The sequence below is a fragment of the Malaclemys terrapin genome, chromosome 10 (genome assembly GCF_027887155.1).
Source record: "Malaclemys terrapin pileata isolate rMalTer1 chromosome 10, rMalTer1.hap1, whole genome shotgun sequence".
NCBI lineage: Eukaryota > Metazoa > Chordata > Testudines > Emydidae > Malaclemys > Malaclemys terrapin.
Window position 1 is genome coordinate 27942953 of NC_071514.1, and position 22835 is coordinate 27965787.

At 41.9% G+C, this 22835-nt stretch overlaps 1 protein-coding gene across 1 annotated transcript in view; it reads left to right on the plus strand.

Moving 5' to 3' along the window:
• Window positions 1-275: 275 nt before the first annotated feature.
• The window catches only part of LOC128844983 (neuronal acetylcholine receptor subunit alpha-7), a 98321-nt gene continuing 75761 nt past the window's right edge, over window positions 276-22835 (plus strand). Inside the window, exons 1-2 of the mRNA XM_054043182.1 lie at window positions 276-738; window positions 2306-2445. Coding sequence (XP_053899157.1) covers window positions 684-738; window positions 2306-2445 — 195 coding nt within the window. The 5' untranslated portion in view covers window positions 276-683. The remainder of the gene's footprint in view (window positions 739-2305; window positions 2446-22835) is intronic.

Sequence of the window (22835 nt, forward strand, 5' to 3'; positions counted from 1 at the left end):
CCAAAGGAGAAGTCTCCAGCTCAGCTTGGTTGTTAAAACGTGAGCAAGAGTAGCTGGATCCTGCGGTAGTGAAGTGTCCCTCTTGGAGTGAACTGCAGAGACGGGCAGTGGGATGGGGCCCGAGGGGAGTTGTGCCTGAGTGACTGTCACAGGGCTGAGTAGGGAGGGAAGGGGTGGAGAGTGAAATCCGCTCTTAGCTCACACGCACAGCCCTATAAAGCTAGGGCTGCTCTGTTGAACGGGCTGCATTTCTCCTGCTGCTGCAGCAGCGAAAACGTCTCTGCCTCCCCTCTGCCCTGCCTGAGGGTCTCGAGGGATTAAGGAAAGTAGGGAAATCCATCACGTGGAGGAGGAGGTGGAGGGAGAGGGGCGGTCATTAGCATTCCTGTGCTGTGCCTGAGCCGGCAGCATCTCAAGGAGAGATCCGGGGCCAGCCCAGGAAGGGAGCTGGGACCAGGAAGAGGAGCTGGAGCCCGGTTCCTGACACCCAGAACCCCTCAGCCCTGTGTGCCACCAAGCACTCGCCTTTCAGTCTCTGCTCTGCGTCTCTTTCCCGTTCTTTACCCCGCTCCAAGTGCCTGTTCTCGGCAGCTGCCTGGCTGATTTGGGGCTCGAGCTTAACTTTGCTTCTGGGTTTGGGGCTCTGCAGCCGCTGCACTTCCCCAGCGAGGCTGGCTCTTGGGATGGGACTCCGGGAGCTGACTGTCTGGCTGATCGTGGCTGTGGCGCTCGTACATGGTGAGTGGACTTTTGTGCTCCTCTTTCCCTTTCTGCCCTTGTGGCTGTGTATCGGAGGGCTCTGCTTGCCCACGCATCCTTTGCTAAGCCCCTTCTCTCCACAGGGCTCAGGCTGGAGTTTACTCTCCTGGTTCTTAGTCATCAGGTGTAGCCTTGGTGATGAGGCCACTGTGCAGATGCTCTGCAAACTGCCCCTAGCCCAACAGGTAGCTGTGGGCAATGTTTGGCAAGCTGAGAAGAGGGGATGTGACCCCTAATGTGCTGGCATGTAAGGGGGATACCCATGTGGGTTAGGAAGAAAGGCAATTGCCTTTAAATCCTTTTGGAGAGTCTTCTGCAGGACTCTTCTGCAGTGGTGGGTGGACTGACGCCCACCCCCATATTGTCCTCTCTGTTGCATTGGTGCTCAGATCAGTGGAGTGAAAACTGTTCCCTAGCCCAGATCACTGTCTGGGATCAGCCTCAATAGTTTTTACCCCCTTGGCAGGGGTAGGGGCTAAAAGATGAGGGGGGGAACATACCCCTGGCTTTTAGACAGTAAGCTCCTCAGGGTAAGGACCCTGGCTTCCTTTGTGTGGGGAAGACAGCGCTGGTGATCAGGAAATAAGCTGGGGTGAAGGTGTGGGGCGGGAAACAGATGACATTGCTTTGGGATGGAGACAGACACACAGGTCAGACACAAAAAGGGCTGATTCCTACAGTGATGTGGATTTCCACCTGTACACAGTCCTCTAATTCTCTCCTGTATTTGCTGTTCCATCCCTCCACCCCAGGGGTATGATTTCTCTCTCACCAAAAGTAAATGACAGAATGATATGGAGCTTTGAGGTGCACAAAGATGATAAAATTTCCCCAGTGGTGTGATTTAGTATTTGTATTACTGTAATGCCTCGGAATCCTAGTCATGGACCAGGACCCCATTGTGCTAGGTGCTGTTCAAGCACAGGGCAAGAAGACTATCCCTGCCCCAGAGAGTTTACAATCCAAGATATGGGTACTTTGGTTGTCCTTGTAACCTCCAGTTATTCTGTCTTTGTCTTGTCCTTTTCAGGTATATCACACTCTTCTGTTTTTCTAGTTATAGCTATGCTACAGCAACTATCAAATTATGAGCAGTGTATTTCATCCATTAAAAACTGCTACATCTCACTAGTTCTCCTCCCTGATACAAAGGATGCAAATGTTGACACATTGATCTTAACATTTGGAAATTGCTCTCCCTGGCTAAAGAGGGGAACTCGCCAGAGTGGCAGATTCTGAAAGGTGAGACACATCAACCAGAAGTTCTACATACTAAGTCAGGGAAGAGAAGAGGTGAGTGGTAGCAGTTTTGGGATAAGAGTTTGCTATGGTAATTAATGGAATAGATGTAATACATGAATTATGGTAGCATTTCTTGGAAGGAGGAAGTAGAAAATAAAGCTAACATAATAGCTGATTTGGCTAATAGGAGCAGATTCTGAGTGGAAAGCATTTCTGAGCGCTGCATTCTTTTACATCATGATGCTGGCAGTAGATTCCTAAGTATTTATCAATTTACTTATTCAAACAATTTACTTGTTTAAAGTGTCCCTGCAAGGAGAGTTCCAGAGGAAGCTCTACAAGGAGTTGCTGAAGAATTACAATCCTCTGGAGAGGCCTGTGGCCAATGATTCCCAGCCGCTCACTGTCTACTTCACTCTTAGCCTCATGCAGATTATGGATGTGGTAAGTCTTTAATATTACAGGATGCTATTTCTTTAAAAGGCTAAGTATTACTGCACCCAATTGACTTAGCCATGGAAATATGACGGTGATGGGTGGATGGTAGAGCTTCTTTGGGAAAGCGCGGGTAACTCGGACAGTCCAAAGCCAAGTTTTGACTGATTCATTTTAAAAAATAAAGCAAGATTTTAGCTATGTCAAATGTAAGTCTCTTTCTGAGATCTATTCAACCTCCTAGATATTCACAAACCTACCAATTCTCAGAACAGATCGCTTTCAAAGAAAGAGTCAAGGTTTCTTCTTTGCTTTATTCTATTCCTTAATTATACTTTGATCCAATGTGAAAATGCTGTCTTTTGAAAGAGATGTAAAACAAAGATCCTGATTACAGTGGCTGTTAAAGAACTCGTGGCACTTTTTGGTGGTGGGGTATCCGGCCAAATCTCACCGTGGATCATTGCATTTTACATTGCTCCTGTATCTTAATTTAGATAAGCTGTTCTTCATGTCCTATCCTAAACTTTTATGTAACTGTGTGCTGTTAATTAGTTGCTATGTTCCACGCCACAACTGGCTGCATATCCATGGTGAATGAAATGATTCCTGTGCAGAGTTTGTTATATTTGCATTTGTGAAATGACAAAACTGCTGGGAAAAATCCCATGAATAGCTAGAATGTACCACATGAGGTCATTGATATGTGATATTGGGGTGGTTATACTTTACTGTTCACCACATCATTTATTTTTATTAGATTTAAAGTCATTTAGTAAAGAGGTTAGTTATTTAAAAACTAATAGTTAACCTCCAAATGCCATAATGTCTCCAGCCGATGTTCAAAGTAAAAAACATTAGGAGCAGCAGAATAAATAAACTGATGGGATTATACATGACAGATAGCTTGTTATTTTTTTATTTCCTTACAAGATGCCGATTGGCAAAAGCTGGTCATTGTTGATTTACTATCAAAAGGTCAGTACATTGAGAGCTGTGCAGGCTTAAATGTTCATAGTCTCTAGTAAACATCACTTTTAGGGTGCAAGTTTTAGATTTCCAAGATCTAAATGGGAATCATGATAGGTATTTCCAGTGTGAGATTTATTATTCACTGACATGAGTGTAGCTAGTAGTAGGCAAATTTTTGTGTCTGTGCAATTAAAGCCAACAAGTAAACCTATCACTTATATTCTAGTTGTGGCTATTGTCATAATAGTTTTAATACATGATACATCAGAACATAACACTGGCCATACTGGGTCAGAGCAATGGTCCTTCTAGCCCAGTATCCGGTCTTCCAACGGTGGCTGGTGCCAGGTGCTTCAGAAGGAATTAACGGAATAGGGCAATTTATCTAGTGATGCATCCCCCTCCAGTCCCAGCTTCTAGTAGTCAAGTTAGGGACAGACAGAATGTAAGGTTGCATCCCTGACCATCTTGGCTAATAGCCATTGATGGACTGATCCTCCATGAACTTATCTAATTCTTTTTTTAATCCATTTATACTTTTGGCCTTCACCACATCCCCTGGCAATGAGTTCCATGGGTTGATGGTGCATCAACCTGTGGAACTGGTGGGACACTGGATAGGAGGACAGAAATTACAGGCAGCGTGTCTCTAGGCGCATTAGGGAGGGAAGGATGGGTGTTTTATGTAGGCTGGAATAGGCAATTTGAAGAGGCACTGGCAGGTTAAATTTGCTGCATAATTTAATCACAGACTGTGGCTGCACCTGCATGGGCACATAGTATCGGGAGAGGTCAACTATGATGTGGGTCAGAAGCACAGGCACAGCAGTAGACTAGTGCTGTAGATGGTACTACCTTCCCTGTTGGACGGTATACAGGGCGATGGTATTAGTAGTAACTGTTTGTCATGGTAGTGCCCAAGAACTGACCAAGAATGGGGGCCCATTGTGCTAGGTGCTGTACAAATCCAGAGTTACAGACTGTCCCTGCCCCAAAGAGCTTACAGTCTAAATGGACAAGACAAGCACTGGATGGGGGAAGGGGTTAAACAAAAGCATAATGAACAATGTGATGGCAGCAAACGTGTTAGTTCCACATTTTTTTGGGGAGTGGGGTGGGCTTAATTAGGAGGGGATCAGCTAAATGGAAAGGAAAATGAAGGAAGAGAGCTCCCTGAGGAAAGGGGGACGGGGCAGGGGACAAGAGGGTAATAGGGGCTGATGTAGATGGAAGCTGAGTTGAACGGAGTGGGAAGGAGAGAGTTGGAGCAAACAGCCAGTCAGTGCAGGCAGAGGAAGTCCACTCAACTGTAGAACATTCCCTGAATGTCCGAAGGCCCCTGCATTAGCTGCTTCTGCAGCTGTTCCTACCAGCTGGAGACTCTGGCTGGTTCCTCTCAGCAGTTGTTCCCTAAGGACACATGTGGGGAGGGAGAAGAGGGGAGAAGAGGAGAGGCACCACTTGGGTCCTAGTGCCCCCAGAGTAGAGGAGGCATCTCAGCTCAGTTCTGGGTCCAGAGAGATGCTGGGGAGGAAGGGTGGTCCCGACTGGATTCTCTGGCTCCCCGTGTGTGCTTTCTGCACCTACTTACTTATTTAGATTTCATCTCTTTGTGCCTTCCTGCCTTGATAGTTCCAGAATTATCAGAAGAGCTCAGCACTCCTTATTGGGGCCAGACTTGCAAAAGAGTTCAGCACTCTGGACGATGAGCACTTGAAAATCTGGCTGCCACCTCTTCTGGTCTAATATGTAATTAAGTACAGTTACAAATGCAAACTTCAACGTGGTGCGAAGTACCTTAGCTGAACTCCAAACAGACTTCAAAAAAGCCTTCCACACCATTGATCTAATTTCCAGCATGGCCTCCAGCTGTAGAGTTCCTGCTTGAGTATGTGCCTTCCCTTGCAGGAATTCGGACAGTGCAGCACGGTCCCCTCCATACACTGTGCCTCTTGTACAAATACGTTTGTATAAAACCTAAGACCAATCAGAGTGTTTCCATATGTTTTTAATTCCAAAAGTAAGTTTTGTTAAAAAAAGCAAAAGCAAATCAGTGCTCCCTTTGCAGTGCATTTAACCCATTTCAGCATTATGCTGATGCCTGAGAACCTGAAAGTGAAATTGACAGGGAACTAGTCAGCTAGACAATAAGAAAACTGATTAGTCTATATTTGTTTGAGCTGAAATACAGAAAGCAAACAAATAGCATGAAAAGATGAAAGAAGTTTAAAAATGATTTATTTTAATAATTAAAGGTGCTGTTTATAACAAAATTAATTATATTTAAGGGCTTTAAAAATATAGACATATGTGATGTAGCCTTACTGAAGTCAATGCAATTACACCTGGAATTAATTTGGACCATATATGTTAATCTGTGTCTACACTAGAAAGGGTTTGCCAGTAGAGCTGTACTGGCAAATCCTCCTAGTGAGGATGTAATTTATATCAACAAAATTGTTCCTTTACTGCTATACTTATACCAGTTCTCTGGATGAAATAAGCTATGCTGTGAGGCTTTGTCACTGATATAACTGCACAAAGGCTGGAGTTTTTGCTGGCATAGCTATGATGTTGAGGGGCAAGATTTTCCCCCACACACTTATAACCGACATAGCAATGCAGGCAACACTGTTAAGTGTAGACCGAGCCCCAATGAACTCTAACCAGAGTGCAAATAGTTGGATACTCAAATGGCTAAAGGCCAACAGCTAGTGAACTTTACAGAGTTGTCATTTCTTCTGGAGTTGTCGAGTATAATAAAAAATAATAGAAGGAAAAGGCAAATATCCATTTATCAATAGATTGAAAACTCCTTTCTGTACATTGTTTTTTTTTTAATTCAAACCACAACAAGCCAGTGATACTGTAGTTACTCACTGTAAAATCGATTGCCTCTCTCCCTCCAAGTGTTGGGATTGACAGGCATGGGGAGAAACCAACCAGGCTTCACAATATAAAATAAATGACTATTCTGCATTTTCAACAAGAATCAAATACTGAAGGGAATGATGAGTACTCGTCACAACAAATTACTTAATGAGCTAGTAACAAAATGTGCCACCAACATATTTCCTGGTGACTGATGCATTCACTTTACTTGATTCACTTAGTGGTGGATTAAGGGTGCATCTCTAGTGCACCAGTCTGGACACCACCTCTACAGGAGGCCCTTTAATTTCCCCTGGTGAATAGAATGTGCAAGCCCACTGCCCAGCTTATTCATCTCAATTCTGTTTTCTCCTACACAGGGGAAAGGGGCAGAAAGTACTGCCACAGTGGGGGTTACTTCCTCACAGTTTTTAATGGTCCCTGAAAGACCCAATGAATGCTTCCCCCTGCCCCCCGAGGGTACTGAGCCTACTGAGTCCTCTTTACTGCTGTGCTTATTACTATAGAGGCTGACATCAGCATTACGTAGAGAGGGAGCTACTCAGATCTTGTGGTGGTGGTGGATTGAGAGATGGAGTTAGCACCAGGCTTTATGGGAACAGTGGTCACTGAGGGATTGCAAGAAGTGGGAGGGGAAACAAGGGGACCATGCCAAGAGAGAAGCCGGGGAACAGTAGAAAGGACAGATGCTGGGAAACTGGGAGGTCTGTTAAGAAGAGGAGAAATGGGGAAGGCCTGGAGGAGATCAAGGGGAGAGATTGGGGAGGATTCTTCAGAGGAAAGATGGGATTTGGGATGGGAAGATGAGTGGGAGATGGGATGGGAAGAGTCAGTCCCGTGGTTGAGTAGAGGTGGGCGTGGAAGGAGATTTGTGACAATTTATTTCTAACAGTGCGGGTGGGTTCTGTGTACCATTTGGTCTTCATTTCTCTGCTCACCAGTAGAAAATCACTGCATGCACCTCTATGCACTGAAATCTTTATCTTGTGTTGTCCAACTCGTCTTTTTTTCCATATTGTATCCATCCTCAAGTTTTAAGGGGAGGAGGTGACAGTCAACCGGAACTGGTTTTTAAGGGCAGATACAGATTAATATTTTCCCATAGACTTTATTTTTGTTTCACCTTTTTTGAAATGGGAATTGCCAATCACTTTGATAAAGGGAGTGAAAAATAACCTGCTTTCTCTGTGACTTGTCATTTGCTGAAATCTTATTTTGAAACTTCTTGTGGCACAGCAATTTAGGATGGGCAAATGGGCTGATATTCAAATTCAGAGGGCCTGTTGCATTTGGTGATTTTGGGATCAAGACAAACAAACTGGAAATAAAAGGAGTAAGAAATGAACTATGACTAACAGGAAAATGGGAGCAATGGGAACATTTCAAGAGCAGAGAGAGAGGAGAATTAACTCCCCCCTTTTGTATTCTGGTATCTGTACCTGTTAGTGGCAGTAGTAGAGGAGGGATTCCTGGGTGGGTAGAATATAGTAGCATCAGCAATGAGCATGTTTAAAAGATGTGGAGCATGCCTTTTAAAAACACAGTCCTTTATGTAGACTGTTCTTATTCTCCCTATCCCCAAAGATGGAAACATACTACTTCCATAAACGGCTATGCTTCTAGTCCCATCCTGCCCTCCACACTCTCTAGTATACGCATTGGATGTGAATCAAAATAATTCTGTATAACATGAAAAGCTGCCAGTATATAAAATCTCACACAATATATTTTATGAAATCTATTGAAAATATATATTTGCCCCCTGGGATAAATGAGGGTGTTTTTTAAACATGACTTGGTTATCTTATTTTTTCCTACCTTCTCTTACTTTTCACACTATTGTAAGTCTGAGCCTGGAGCTACATAGGGATGTGATATGAAATCGCTGCCTAAGACTTTAGGGGCAAATTTTGCCCTTCCCCTGTAGTGTTCAATTGACGTAGGTAGCAAAACTAGTGCAGTTCCAAGTCTATAAAAGACACTCAGAAAGGGAAGATGGTAGCTGAATAACATACAGTGATGATGGCAGGAGTTTTTTGTTCCTCTTATGAAATTTCACAATGAATATATTTAGGTTTACTGTGAGATAACATGATCTAGAGAAGCTTTTCCAAAAGACCTCAGGGACACCACAGAATGTCATGAGACATAATGTGAAAACTCTAATCAATGAATGTCAAATCAGCATTAGTCCCCACTGTAGACGTCTCAAGAGAGTCAGGGAGAAAGAGTTGGAACATCTGAGATGCTATACTGTTCAAGTACTGTCTTTTATGTTTTTTTTTTTTTTTTTTTGAATCTGTAGAGGTTGCAGAAACAGCATTTAAAAACCCTTGTCCCATTAAACCCATTCAGGTCCCTTTGCCCTCTCCAACAGGACTGTCTGATACAAGAAAAAATACTTTAGATGAAGTTTAACAGAATTATTGGCTATTTGCTTCAAAGCATTTCCTCTTCCATGCTGTACTTGTCTCCTTTTTTCCAGCTCAAACAGAATGAAGAGTTGAACTCATTTAATTGAATGTTTTTGCTTGTGCTGTTTTCTTTCAAAACTAACATTTTGTGTCTGGGAGCTTGTTGCTTCAAGGCATTAGCAGTCTCCTTCCTTGTTGGTGTAAATATATCCTAATGGCACCCATTGATGTACTTTTAGGTCCCAGATCAGCAAAGTGTTTGTTGTCATTGAGTCTTAATCTGGTGCTTAAGTGCTTTTCTGAATTGGAGGTATAATAAGGTTTTGTCAATGTTTTCATTTTAAACCATGAAGTGGGAGCATTTGGAGTCTGTGTAAGGGGGCGAGATATCGTGTCTCTGTCCCTTTACATTGGATTGGAATTTTGTATGCAAGTTATCCCTGTCCTTGCAGACTTTTGTTAACCAGGTGCGACATTTGAAAGTTAGGAATACAAGAATTGCTATACTGGACCAGACCCTGGCTTATAAAGCTAGGTATATGCTTTCTGGTAGGGTCCAGTAATAAGAGCTTCAGTAGAAACTGGGATGTTTTAGTTTGCAGATGTTTGTGTGTATACTTCATTCTCTTTTGAGATGCATGGGTTTAAACCCCTTATGTTTTACTTTAAATCTAGAGTTTGTACACAGTATCTCAATGTAAAACTCAAGAGTTTCTCCTGATTTCACACAAAATTCATGTACCTCTTATAATTTCCAAGCAAAACCAAATCAATTTAGGTGCTCTTAAAACTGAGCCAGATTCATAACCTTGGAGAGTCTCTAGCTAGACAAAAATGGTCTCTGTTTTCGATTCTATAGCAAAATCCTCAACCAAGTGAGCTGTGTCGTTTGTGGTTTTAATTGCAACCATTTCACACAAACATAGTATTGCTGTTCGGCACAAACATCAATATTTTGAAAATTTGTTTGATTTTTTCCTTTTTTGATGGATAAATTTATTTTCAAAGTCTCGTTTCTTTTGATATGAAAGCAACCATCTTGTGTGGAGTATTTTCATGATTTTTTTCTCACAACTATTAAATAGCCTGTTAACTAGGTACTGTTGAACTGTTCTAATTAACCTGAGAGATGACTCAAACTTTTGGCAATGTTTGCACTGAACTGAAATAAACCGCCTCATCTGCCAAATATTTCAGATAAATGTTTCACCCCATTATTTTTCATTTTCTCCTGCTTCTGGTCTGTTTCATTTCTACTCCGGACTGAAAGAAAAATGCTGAAATATTGTTTGTGAATAGTATCTCGTGCAAATGTGTTCTTGTTGGCTTTTCAGTTCAGTTTTGCAGACAAAATATATAAAAGGATCCAGACTTCTGGCAGCTTATCTCAGCTGAACTGAGGATTGCTCATCATACTCTCACTTCTGGAAACATGGCTATACCAAGCAAAGGCTCTGGTCACGCAAAGGCTTGCACATGCTAAGTTTTACACACTGTGAGTAACACCATTCATTTCAATAGGGACACACACCATGCTTAGTTAAGCCTGCATATATGTCTCTGCAAGATCAGGGCCTAAGTTAGATCACAAATCACTTGGATCCAATAAACAAATATCAGTGTGAAATATTATGAAATGTTAAAAGAAAATCACACTCTTATTCAGAGAGAACAATGAGTTCTATAAAACCAATCACCCATCAAAGAAAAGAGGAAAGAAAAATAAATCTGGAAGAAATTAATAAAATGCATCTGAATCAACAGGAACATTGAAAATGAGTGCTAAGGACATGCATAAGCTGCTTATCAAGTCTCAACAGCTTCTTTCGCAAACAATAGCTCTGGGAGAAGCTCATCAAATCTGCATTGTTCTTTGTAATTGTTAGCATTCATTTGTGGACTTTAGAAAAAGTCTCTCTGAGTCTGTCTCTGCTCTCTTTTCCCTGCTCTGTCTTCCTCTCTCCATGCTGCAGAGAAAATGTGCAACCCTTTCATCTCCTTGATGACATTTCTAAATGACTATAAGTTTTCCTTGGATTGTAGTAAATTGGAACAGTGCTGGAATATATTTTCCAATAGTTTTAAATGAATTTGGTGCGCTTGAAAGTTACTGGATTGACAGAGGAAATGTCTACACTGCAATTAAAAATCTGCAGCTGGCCAATGTCAGCTGTCTCGGGCTTGTGGGGCTCAGGCTAAGAGCCAAGGAGCTGTTGAATTACTGTGTACACATGCAGGCTCAGGCTGGAGCCTGGGCTCTAGGACCCTGCGAGATGGAAGGGCCTATATATGCTTCTTAATTATTTTACTTTCTAATTTACGGCTTGGCTAATAATTTTGCCTCTGTTGGTTTCCTGTTCCCAACCACTCTTCTCAAGCTACGCTGTCTCTTGAAAGAGGCCTTAAATAAATTCAGTATGCTATAGGATGCACAATGGTGAAGAACAAAGGACTAGTTTAAACTACTTGCATAAAGAAAAATAAAGGTCACAATGTTTCTTCTTTTGTAAAACTGTTTCTGTATTCATTGGACTTTGGATCAGGCCCTTGTCTATGAACATCAGGACTTGTGAACTCTCCTCTCAATGTCCAGGAGAGTGGCTATTTTGCAATGGGTAATGTGTGTAGAAAATTGCCTCAGAGTAACTGTACCAAGAAGAAAAATATTTTCATTAGTTATCAGCAAAGCAATTCATATATCTAACATTTTTCTCATATCCTTTGTAAGGCCGTGCTGTTATTACAAATAGAGGGGTCACACAACTTCCTGTGTCATAAAAAGATTTATTGAATACTTATTATTACGATAGGGCAAAAGGTCTGCTCTGTTCAGTCACTTTAGATCATCTGCAGAACTTCTTGTTAACAGGACAATAGGTTCATGATTGGCATGAATGTTCAGTTCTTAAAGAAACACTACTAATGTATATATTAACTGTTTTACCTAGAGCAATAAATCCTCACAAGATACAGCATCCAGATTTCGAGGGGCCTACGGAACATTATGCGCCTATTCAACCACTGTAATAAACCATAGCCATATCACAATAACACATCAGCTCTTTGAAGCAAGGGCCATCTCTTTATGTATTTGTAAGTACAATGGGGCCCTGCCCTCTAGCTGCTACCACAACAGAAATAATAAATAATAATGAACACAATAAACAAGAAAATAAGAAGCATTCCTAAGATTTTGTGCAGGACTTTAGTCATGTAATTAATAATAATGAGAGCTACCCAATTAAATTACTTCATACTACTTTGAAAATGTGGAGCTAATGCATTATGGGCCAGACTCTGCAACCCCCTTGCATTGAGCAGCACTTACCCACACCACCCAGTCCCATTGCCTTTATTGGGACTATTGGTGTCCATTCAGCATGAGTAAGGGTTGTAAAATCTGGCCCTAAAAAGTTGGTAGTACCACGATGTTACCTTGATGCAAGTCCACTGATGAGCTCCTTTTTCAAGATAAGTGCCTGCTTTTTAAAATTCTTCAATGTTAATTATTTTGTTTTAATTTATTTTTTGGTGTCCAGTAAACAAAGGCAAGTATTAAAGACACTTCCTAGCTTCCTTCTAAAACAACAAAGTGAAAACTCACTTCCTGTATTCTCTAACCTAGGATCTCAGTATTTAAGGTTCCAAGGAAATCAGGCTACGATTAGGATTGGTAAATGAGACTTTAAATGCTCTGAGGGCATTATATTCTTTTGTATATTAAAAAATGAAAGAGTGGTTTGTAACCTATCATCTTTACATACTATAGCTCAAAATACATTATCAGTAAATGTAAGTCAAATAATTATATATATGACTATATAAATTACAGAAAAGTGAATCAAATTTCTCCACTCATCTTAAAGCCATACAAACATTTTGTGATTAATAATGGGGGTGGTGGACTCTGTATTATTTTACAGTAGTATAATTAAAATACTTAGTCTTATCTAATACTTATAGTCTCTGTTCAACTCTGGTTGTTATATGTAGACAATATTCAGAGACATCATTAGGAAAAAAACTAGAAAAGTGGTCTCAAGGCCTTTTGATTTTAATGACTTAATTCACCTGGTTGCTGATTTCTGGACAAATCATTCTGTCCAATTTTTCTAAATAATAGTTAACAATTTACCAGGAAAGCTTTGTTCTTGCTAGAAAGGTTATTCCAGGCCTCTGGTCGATTGCATTCTCTTGCATTAATGTGGCAGTGCTGAAAGAAATTTCACTCAAGTCAGATTGTACAGATATTCAGTGTATGAAAATTCAAAAGTTCAGAAATATGAAAGTGCAGAAAGTTTCCTAGCATATATTTAAGAATGAAAGTGAGTTGGTCCATATTTGAAACATAAAAATCCTGGTCAGTCCCATATACACCAGTTAGTGTGAAAATCTGTAAAGCCAACAGTATTCCATCATCTATATTTAATTGTGGCTTATTCCTGCATCTCAGAATTGACACCTAGGTCAGCTAAATAAAATGTAAGCTCATTTGTGAAACATATTTTCTTAGAGAATCAAACTCTTTAAGCATTGAGAGAGCATTTTCTTGAACCATTAGAAGATCAATCATCCTCTGATTTTTAGTTTGGAGTTGGCCATGGGACAGTTGCTGTAGTATCATTTCCTAGCAAATTTTCTGGGAACAACTTCAAGAACATTAAATTAAAATCAACACAATGGTATCTTTTCCCTCAGTGATGCACTAGGAACCCTGCCGCTGTCAGCAATGGTGTCGGTCCCAAGCCTGTATAAAACAGGAAGGTGCTGCAGTTGGGTTTGTGACTCACTCATGTAAAACCTTATTGTGAGGAAACAGTTCAGTTAAATCCAAATTTGAGGATGGTAGGTGCAGTTGGAGCCAAAACCCAACCATGACAGATCTCAGTGAAAGCCGAATGAAAGCTGAGATCTTGACTCATCGAATCCTGATGACAAAATCTGTAACAAGAGTAGACATATGGAATGGGCCTACTTTGTATAGTATTGGAAAACTGGCACAAGTTACATGAGAAATTAAAAAATACCCTTTGAATGTGCTTGACATCAGTGAGACAAGATGGACAGGGAGTGGCAAGATGGTGTCTGATGGTGCTATTGTCTTATACTGAGAAAGAGGAACACACACAAGAGGTGTAGGAGCTATGCTGGATAACATCACAGCGAAGATTGCTGGCTTAGGAGCCAGTGAATGACAGATTAATAACAGCCAGGCTACAAACAAGACATGTCAAGTGTACAATAATCCAAGTATATGCACTGACAGATGCAGCAGGCAATGGTGAAAAGGATACATTCCATGAACAAGTGCCGCAAGTATTGCCTAACTATGATATCATGTTGATTATAGGCCACTGCTATACACAAATTGGCAACAACTTTATTGGCTGGGAAGAAGTCATGAGTGGGGCAATGGAAGGCATCCAAAGTGATAATGGCAAACAGCTCTGTGGCACAAATATAGGAGACAATCTCTTCCAGCACAAGAGGCTTCACTAGCTGACACGGAGATCACCAGACAATGTGTGGTGTCGGGTTCCCCGCCGCTCCCCAGGTGCCACCTGGAACTGGGGTACCCCCGAGCCCTAACTGAGTCATAGCAGCCATTACTTACCGGCCGGCTAAAATGTTTACAGGAAGGCTGAGCTTTTCCACGGATCATTGTCTTTGTTGATGAGCCATTAGCACTATCTAGCTTCATCATTGTTGTACCTGAAAGGCGGGCTGTGGATGTTTTTTGCAGAGTAAATGCATTTAAATATTCATAACTTCAGATACAAAAATGATACATGCATACAAATAGGATAATCATATTCAGCAAATCATAACTTTTCCAATGACACCTTACATGACCCATCTTGTACAAAATGCATCATAATTATGCCATAATCATATAATAATCATACCCCCATAATGAATGTGGGGTGTAGTGTCACAATGAGCATCTTCTTTGGGGGATATCAGAGTCAGCACAGGAGCTGATGTTGGCTCAGATAATTATCTTCTAGCAGCCACATTAGAACTTAAACTCCAAAAAATCACAAAGGTGTACAAAAAGTGTTATAGCAATAGAGAAGTTCAGGGATAAAGAAATGCAGATCAGACTTCAGATTTCATTTAGGAACCATTCCAATGTTTTACAGGACCAGGCTGATGAAAGTCTGGAAGAAGGTGGTAGTCAAGACAGCAGAGGGAAGTAATGGGCTTCCAAAGAGGGTGGAAGAAAGATGCATGGATTATATCTGGAACATGGGCAGTGATTGACAATTGGAAAGCTCTGAAGGCAAAAAAGAAACAGCGCGAGGCACAGGTAGAAGTCTTAGAGGCATATGAAAGATACAAAGGAAAAGATAAAGAAGAGATGCAGGAAAGATAGAAACAACAAGGAGTCCGGTGGCACCTTAAAGACTAACAGATTTATTTGGGCATAAGCTTTCGTGGGTAAAAAACCTCACTTCTTCAGATGCATGGAATGAAAGTTACAGATGCAGGCATTATATAATGACACATGAAGAGAAGGGAGAACCTCACAAGTGGAGAACCGGTGTTGACAGGGCCAATTCGATCAGGGTGGATATAGTCCACTCCCAATAATAGATGAGGAGGTGTCAATTCCAGGAGAGGCAAAGCTGCTTTTGTAATGAGCCAGCCGCTCCCAGTCCCTATTTAAGCCAAAATTAATGGTGTTAAATTTGGAAATGAATTTTAGTTTTGCTGTTTCTCTTTGAAGTCTGTTTCTGAAGTTTTTTTTGTTTAAGAATAGTTACGTTTAAATCTGTTATAGAATGTCCGGGAGATTGAAGTGTTCACCTACTGGCTTTTGTATGTTACCATTTCTGATGTCCGATTTGTGTCCATTTATTCTTTTAGGTAGGGACTGTCCGGTTTGGCCAATGTACATGGCAGAGGGGCATTGCTGGCACATGATGACATATATAACATTAGTAGACGTGCAGGTGAATGAGCCCTTGATGGTGTGGCTGATGTGGTTGGGTCCTCCGATGGTGTCACTAGAGTAGATATGGGGACAGAGTAGGCAACGAGGTTTGCTACAGGGATTGGTTCCTGCGTTGGTGTTTCTTGGTGTGGTGTGTAGTACTCAAATGGGAAATCTCCTGGAGTTGACAGAATTTAAGCAGAGGCACTAAAGGTGGGAAGTGAACATCTGATGGACTACCTAACAAAACTCTAACAAAATACAGGTGAAAGAACAAGTGCCACAAGATTGGAAAGATGATATCATTGTGGCGTTGTCAAAAAAGGAGTGATCTTATTCGGTGCATGAACTGGAGATGTATTATACTGCTATCATCCTGCGTAAAGTATTGTCTACCATTATGCTGAATAGAATGAAGAAGGCAGTGGATGAAATGTTGAGAGGAACAGGTGCACCATGTGGTGAACTGATATTCACCCTTTGACAGATCATCGAAAAAGCTACTCTTTGGCAAAGACTTATCTTAATCAATTTTATTGACTTTAAGAAAGCATTCAGTAGTGTCCACAGAGAGCCGCTCTGGGATACCAAACAAGCTGATCAATGTAAGCAATAGACTTGGTGATAAAACAGACAACACAAGACATTGTGGATGGTTTAAAATAGATTAGTGGAAATGAGTTACAGGAGGTTGACTTTGCTGACAACATTCCTTTTCTAAGTATGATGAAGAATGGAATGACTGCCCTTACATCAGAGGTTGAACAGGAAGCAGCAAAAATTAGATTGAAAGTAAATGCAGAGAAAACTCAGATTATAATAGTAGGAAACTGGAAAACTGTTGCAAAGGTGTACATGGATGGAAAAGAAATCGAACAGGTAGAAGAATTCTCTTTCCTGGGGAGTGTCGTGACATTTGAAGGTGGCTGCAATAAAGATATTCATATGAGATAAGGAAAAGCAAACACAGATTTTGGAAAAATAAACAACATCTGGTCAGAGATCTCCATTCCCAATTAAAGGTTACATTATACCATGTGATTGTACTGAGCATGCTACTGTGTGTAGCATAGATTTGGCTGATAAGGACTAACAAAAAAGGAGGCTGCCCATCACAGATGGCTGAGGAAGATATTCCACATTTCATGGAAAGGCAAAATAACACATGTGAGAGTAAGAGAGCTGACAGAACAGGACATGTTAGAAAATATCCCAGAAAGAAGGCTTGTGGTTGGGACGTGTACACCATATGGTAGATAGGAGACATGTTAAGTAAACACTGAATTGGGTACATGAGGGAGGAAAGAGAAAGTGAGGAAGGCCAAGGAAGAATTGGCTGGGAATAGTGACAGAGAGATTGAATGAACCGGCATCAGCTGGAAAGAAGTACCACAACTAGCGAGTGACCGTAATCAGTGGAGGAACTGGACTGCCCATTGTGTCAATGGCTCAGGAGGAACTAAGGTCTAAGGATGCATTGGGGATTTTTCAGGTGTACTTTAGGTAGTTTTTATTTTATTTTTTTCCTGGGAATTTATCAGTGTTTATTACCACAACAACAAAAACAGGTGAAAATCAGTGCAAAAACCTATTAATAATTTTTCTAGGTAAATATTGGGGTTTATTTGAAAAGTTTTCAGTAGATTAATGCTTTGAATTCTGTTCATCCATATGGTTAGCTGCAGAACTCAAAACACAATACCACCTCTGAGCTTAAGAAAACAATATATCTCTAATCCCCAAATACAACTTTTCATTTCAATAAACAGTTTACTGTTGTACACTTAGAACTATTAGCCTATAAATATTTACATTTAATAACTGGGCCACACCATTTGCAGAGCATCCACTCAACTTCATCCTTTTCTCCTGTTTTTGTTTTCTTAAAACTTTCGAATACCTGTACTTCCTTGTGTTCTGAAACGTATTCTGATACAGATTTTCATTTTCTTCCCATTTTAGTGTATCATATTTAAACTGTTATCTGCTAACAGCTTGAAATATGTATGTGGTGGGCGTGAGAGTCAGCAGTACGTTCAGATGCGCACGCACTTCAGAGCTTGCGTGCATGCTTGTTTGTTTATGTATTAGTCTAGAAGATGCACAAAACAGCCTTACTTCAACAGGCAGCTTTGCATATACACACAGACTAATGTATGATTGTAATACATGTATCTCATGCAATGTATTGTATTTTCATAATAAAACAAGTTATTTTTTATATATTTGAATGATACAAAAGTAGGGTGAAAATCTGAAAAAAACTGAATAATACTTTTTGTAAAGCCGAGGAATTTTTCAGTAAAAATCAGTTTAAACTGAAAACAAAGGGGTTTAATGATAGGACTCCATGAACCATGAATGCAGAGCGAGCCCCCATTCTCTGTCAGGAGATGAGGCACAAAGGGTGGATAGTGACTCTTGATAGTACTAGGGCATTAGGGCTTGTCTGGGGTTCAAGCCCAATAAGTGTAAAGAAAGAATGTATACAGTGACTTGGATATTACCCTAGTGTGGTGGAAATGATGCATTTTCAGAATTCTAGTTGAAATGTGCATGCTCAGAAGGAAAGCACATAGATGATTCTAATATGTACTATAAATAGCATAATTTGAATTGCTCATATAAATAGAGTCTAATTCCTCATTAAACCCATCAATCTCATAAATAAGGTTTCCTATACCATAATAAATGCATGCAAAACATATTTGTAAATAAGATTAAGGGGGACACATCTGCAAAATCAAAGACCTTTGCATTGGACATTGTTGGCTTTTGTTAGTTCTTTCATTTTGGGTCTGTGTGTACCCCAAGGAATACTCGAGACCATAGTAAAGGTGGGTGAAAAGGAAAAACAGTGAAAATATATCCTGTGTGTGACAGCAAATCAACAGACTGAATGATTGTGTTAAATAAAAGTAAATAAACAAAATTCTATCGTCAAATACTTTTCCTAATTTATTTCTTTGGTCTTCAGAATTCCAGCACCGTGGTTGGGGACGTGAGGCTAAGATCAATAATTAAGCTAGGTTTTAGCTGTGCTTTGGCAGCAATTAAAGTAGGATGGAGTGAGCCAAGCACAGCTGTCTACCAAAAGGTTCTAGGTGGAGTGCAAAGCTTCCATTGAGAAGTCATAATTTTCAAAAGTGACAAGTGACTTTTTGTGTGCCTCATTTTTCAGTGTCCAACTTGAGGCACTTAAAGGGGCCTCATTTTTCAGAGTTATGTGCTCACCACTTGCTAAAAATCAGACTGCTTAAGGTGCCTCTAGTTGGGTAAACAAAATGGAGCCACCCCAAATTACTAGTTAGCCTCTGAAAATTTAGACCATGGTGACTGGATAATGCAACATCAACTGTAGGGTGTAAATTAGGGTAGAATTTGCCTAATATGGATAAATCTTGCCTAACCAGAGAAATTAAAATATCATAGACATGTAGGGCTGGAAGGGACTTTGAGAAATCATCAAGTCCAGCCCCCTGTGCTTAGGCAGGACCAAGTAAACTTAGACCAGCCCTGAGGTCACCAGGGGCTTTTCTTGCGGCCATAGCCTCTTGAGTGGTGATTGAGGGAGGAGGGGCAAAACAGCGGCCCCTCCTTTGGGGCTGTCAAGAGGGGTTGGGCCCTGTCCTCCTCTGGAGCCACAAATACCGGAGGAACAGACAGCTGGTGTGTGTTCCCCACCTTCCCAGGGGCAGTGGGGCTCAGGCTTCTGGCCTCAGTCCTGGGGTAGTGGGCGACAGGCTCCGGCTGCATGGCAGCGGGCTCCGGCCACGGGCTCTGACCATGGGACTTCGGGCTCTGGGCTTGGGCTGCGGCAGCAACGGGTTCCATCTCCCGGCTGCAGGACTCCATCCCCAGGCTCACCATCCCCCTCATGGTCCCTGCTGCCTCCCTACCTACCTCCCCATTCAAGGCTTAACTTGTCCCCCAGCTTGCCAGGGCTGAGTAAGTCTGCTGTGAAAAGTGATATTTGCAAGTTTGTTAATATCACTTTTCACTGCCTCCGGGCTAGCTAAGGGATCTGCTGCTGCGAAACGTGATATTAACAAACTTGCAAATGTCACTTTTCACAGCAGCAAACTTACTAGCTAGCAAGTCTAAAAAATTCAAACAAAAAGCAGAAGAAACAATAAAAAAGGACAAGTATATGCAGAGCACCTTATTTGTGTTTCTATTCTGTTTAGGTCCAGTAAAGAATGGAGACAACTGTACGTTATTTTTAATATTGAGTCTTCAAAAAACCCCTAATTAATAAATTACTATGATTTGGACATGTATATATGCATATTTATTTGTTTTTTCTAAAGTTAGTTAAATACTTCAAGAAAAATTGTCTGAGCGGCCACCAGTAAGAGGTGATGTCTGCATTCTGAGCCCACCAAAAAAATTATTGTGAGAACCCGGCCCTAGCCTCTGTTTGCCAGAAGCTGGGAATGGGTGACAGGGGATGGATCACTTGATGATTGCCTGTTCTGTTCATTCCCTCTGGGGCACCTGGCATTGGCCACTGTTGGAAGACAGGATACTGGGCTACATGGACTTTTGGTCTGACCAGCATGGCTGTTCTTGTGTGTTTGTCCAACCTGTTCTTAAAAAAGCCTCTAATGATGAGGATTCCACAACATCCCTTGCAAGCATATTCCAGTGCTGAACAACCCTTATATTTAGAATATTTTCCCTAAAATCTAACCTAAATCTCCCTTGTTGAAGATTAAGCCCCCATTACTTCTTGTCCTACCTTCGGTGGACATGGAGAATAATTGATTGCTGTCTTCTTTATAAAAGCCCTCACTATACTTGAAGATTGTGACAAGGTTCCACCTCAGTCGTCTTTTCTCAAGACTACGTTTGTGCAGTTTTGTTCACCTTTCCTCATGTCAGGTTTTCTAAACCTGTTATAATTTTTGTTACTCTCCTCAGGATTTTCTCCAGCTTGTTCACATCTTTCCTAAATTGTGGCACCAAGAATTGGACACAGTTCTCCAACTGAAGCCTCACAATGCCACTTAGAATGGGACAATTACCTGCCGTGTTCTGCATATTACAACTCTTGTTAATACAATAATCATGTTAATACATGTCCCAGAAATCTCTCTGGTTAGGTAAGATTTATCCATATTAGGCAAATTCCACCCTAATTTATACCTGTGTAATCTGACTCAGGGTGGAATTTGGTTCATTGCTTTCAGAGAAAGAATCAGGTCATGACCTCTGTCCATCATTTTATGAATGGAAAGCAGGAAATTCATGGTGAAACGTGTCCCATATTTTATGAGTGGGAGTGGGAATTTGGATCTGGGGTTTTGATTTGAGCCCATCTGTAATTTTGACCAAAGATTTTAACTTCTTCTTCTTCTTCTTCGAGAGATGTCCCTGTGGGTGCTCCACTCCAGGTGTTGGTGCATCTCTGTGCCTTCGCACAGAGATTTTTACAGCAATGCCTGTGCAGGCTGTGCATGTGCGGTGCCTGCCTCACGCGCCAACTGTGCCTCAATAGCACACATGTGCAGCTGGGCTCTCCAGTTCCTTCTCTACCGTCCTGGCCTGAGCTGGAGCTCAGCAGACTCGCTCAATTTTTTTTCCACTTTAGCTACCGGTAGTTTAGTTAGTTTTTACATACTTTTACCCAGTATTTAGTTTGAATTCTCCTTTTCCCGTTCTTGGCAAAGAAAATTTTTTTTCCCCTTCCCGTTTTCCTGTCAGTTCATACTATGCCTGGCTCACCAGGTTTTAAGAGATGCACTACATCCAGAGATGCCATTCCCATCTCGGACAGCCACTCTCAATGTGTTCACTGTTTGGGGGAGTCCCACATCCCCCAAAAATGTGCCCAGTGCAGAAAGTTAAAGGCCAGGGCATGAAAAGACAGAGACCTGAGACTCAAGTTAATCTCAAAGGAGAAGTCCCTCAGAACTGCCTCCGACCCAGGTGCGGAGTCCTCTTCAAGACAAAGTCCAGCTAGGTCAGTAAAGGATAAAAAAATGGCCACCTTCCTCTTCTCACAGAGAGCAACTGCGTTCCAAACGATCTCCGAGCAGGTCTGTCTTGTCGGTGCTGACCGCTGTGCGGCTCAGCACGTACGATGCTCCGGGCACCTCCGGCACTGCCCATATCCCGGCTGCTGCTGATACGCACCGCTCCGGCTTCAGGCTTAAAGTTGCCTGCCTCTTCTCATACGGCACCGATCAGCACTGCAAAAGACCCAGTGCCAACTCAGCAAAACCTGCCCATGCCACAGCCAAGTACGATTGCTGCCGCGGCACCAACACCTCAACCACCCATGCCTGCCCATACGGCACAGCAGCACTCGGCATCGGCCGACCCCACGGCACTGCTATCGCCTCCAACACAATATACTATGGCTGCAAGTACCTCAGTACTGCAGTTCATTCATTCAAGGGATTTGCTAGTATCACTGACCCCAGAATCCCCGCTGCTCGGTACTGATCTCTCACCAGAACCATCAGCATGGCTTCGACAGCTAACCGTTATTCCCTCTCACTTCTCTAGTGATGAGGATGATGATGTTCAGGGATTTTTTTCACCATACCATTCCTCCCCTCTTCGCACTCCTACTAGCATGGGACCAAGGAGACCAAAGTGCTCATATTCCAAGGACCTACCACCCTGGTATGGACACCCGAGGATGGGACCACCAGTGCCATGCCCCAGACAATGGCATTACAGGAGCCCATGAGGATCATACAGGAGACACTATAGTGACTGACACAGCCCCAGAAGAGATGACAACAGATCTCCTCCTGAGCCTGTGCATACTTCTGCGACTAAAGGACAGGAACAATCTGCAACCCTGCACATGGAAGAGGGGGCACCTGACACCTCTCCAACCAATAATAACTCATTGTCCTCACCAGACGAGGCTATTATGCCCCCACCTCCAACAACAGCAGATGATGTTACTCATTTTCCGGACCTCTTCAAAAGATTGGCTAACAAACTCAAGATTACTCTGGAGGAGGTGTTGGAAAATCACCACAAGCTGACCAACATATTACAACCTTCCAGCACATCCAAGATTGCCCTCCCTATTAATGCAGCCATTATGGACCCTGTCAAGAATATCTGGCAAACACCAGCAATTCTAACCCCTACCTGCAAACGCTCAGACCGGAAATACTATGTCTCATTCAAGGGCTCAGAATTCCTTTTCACACACCCAG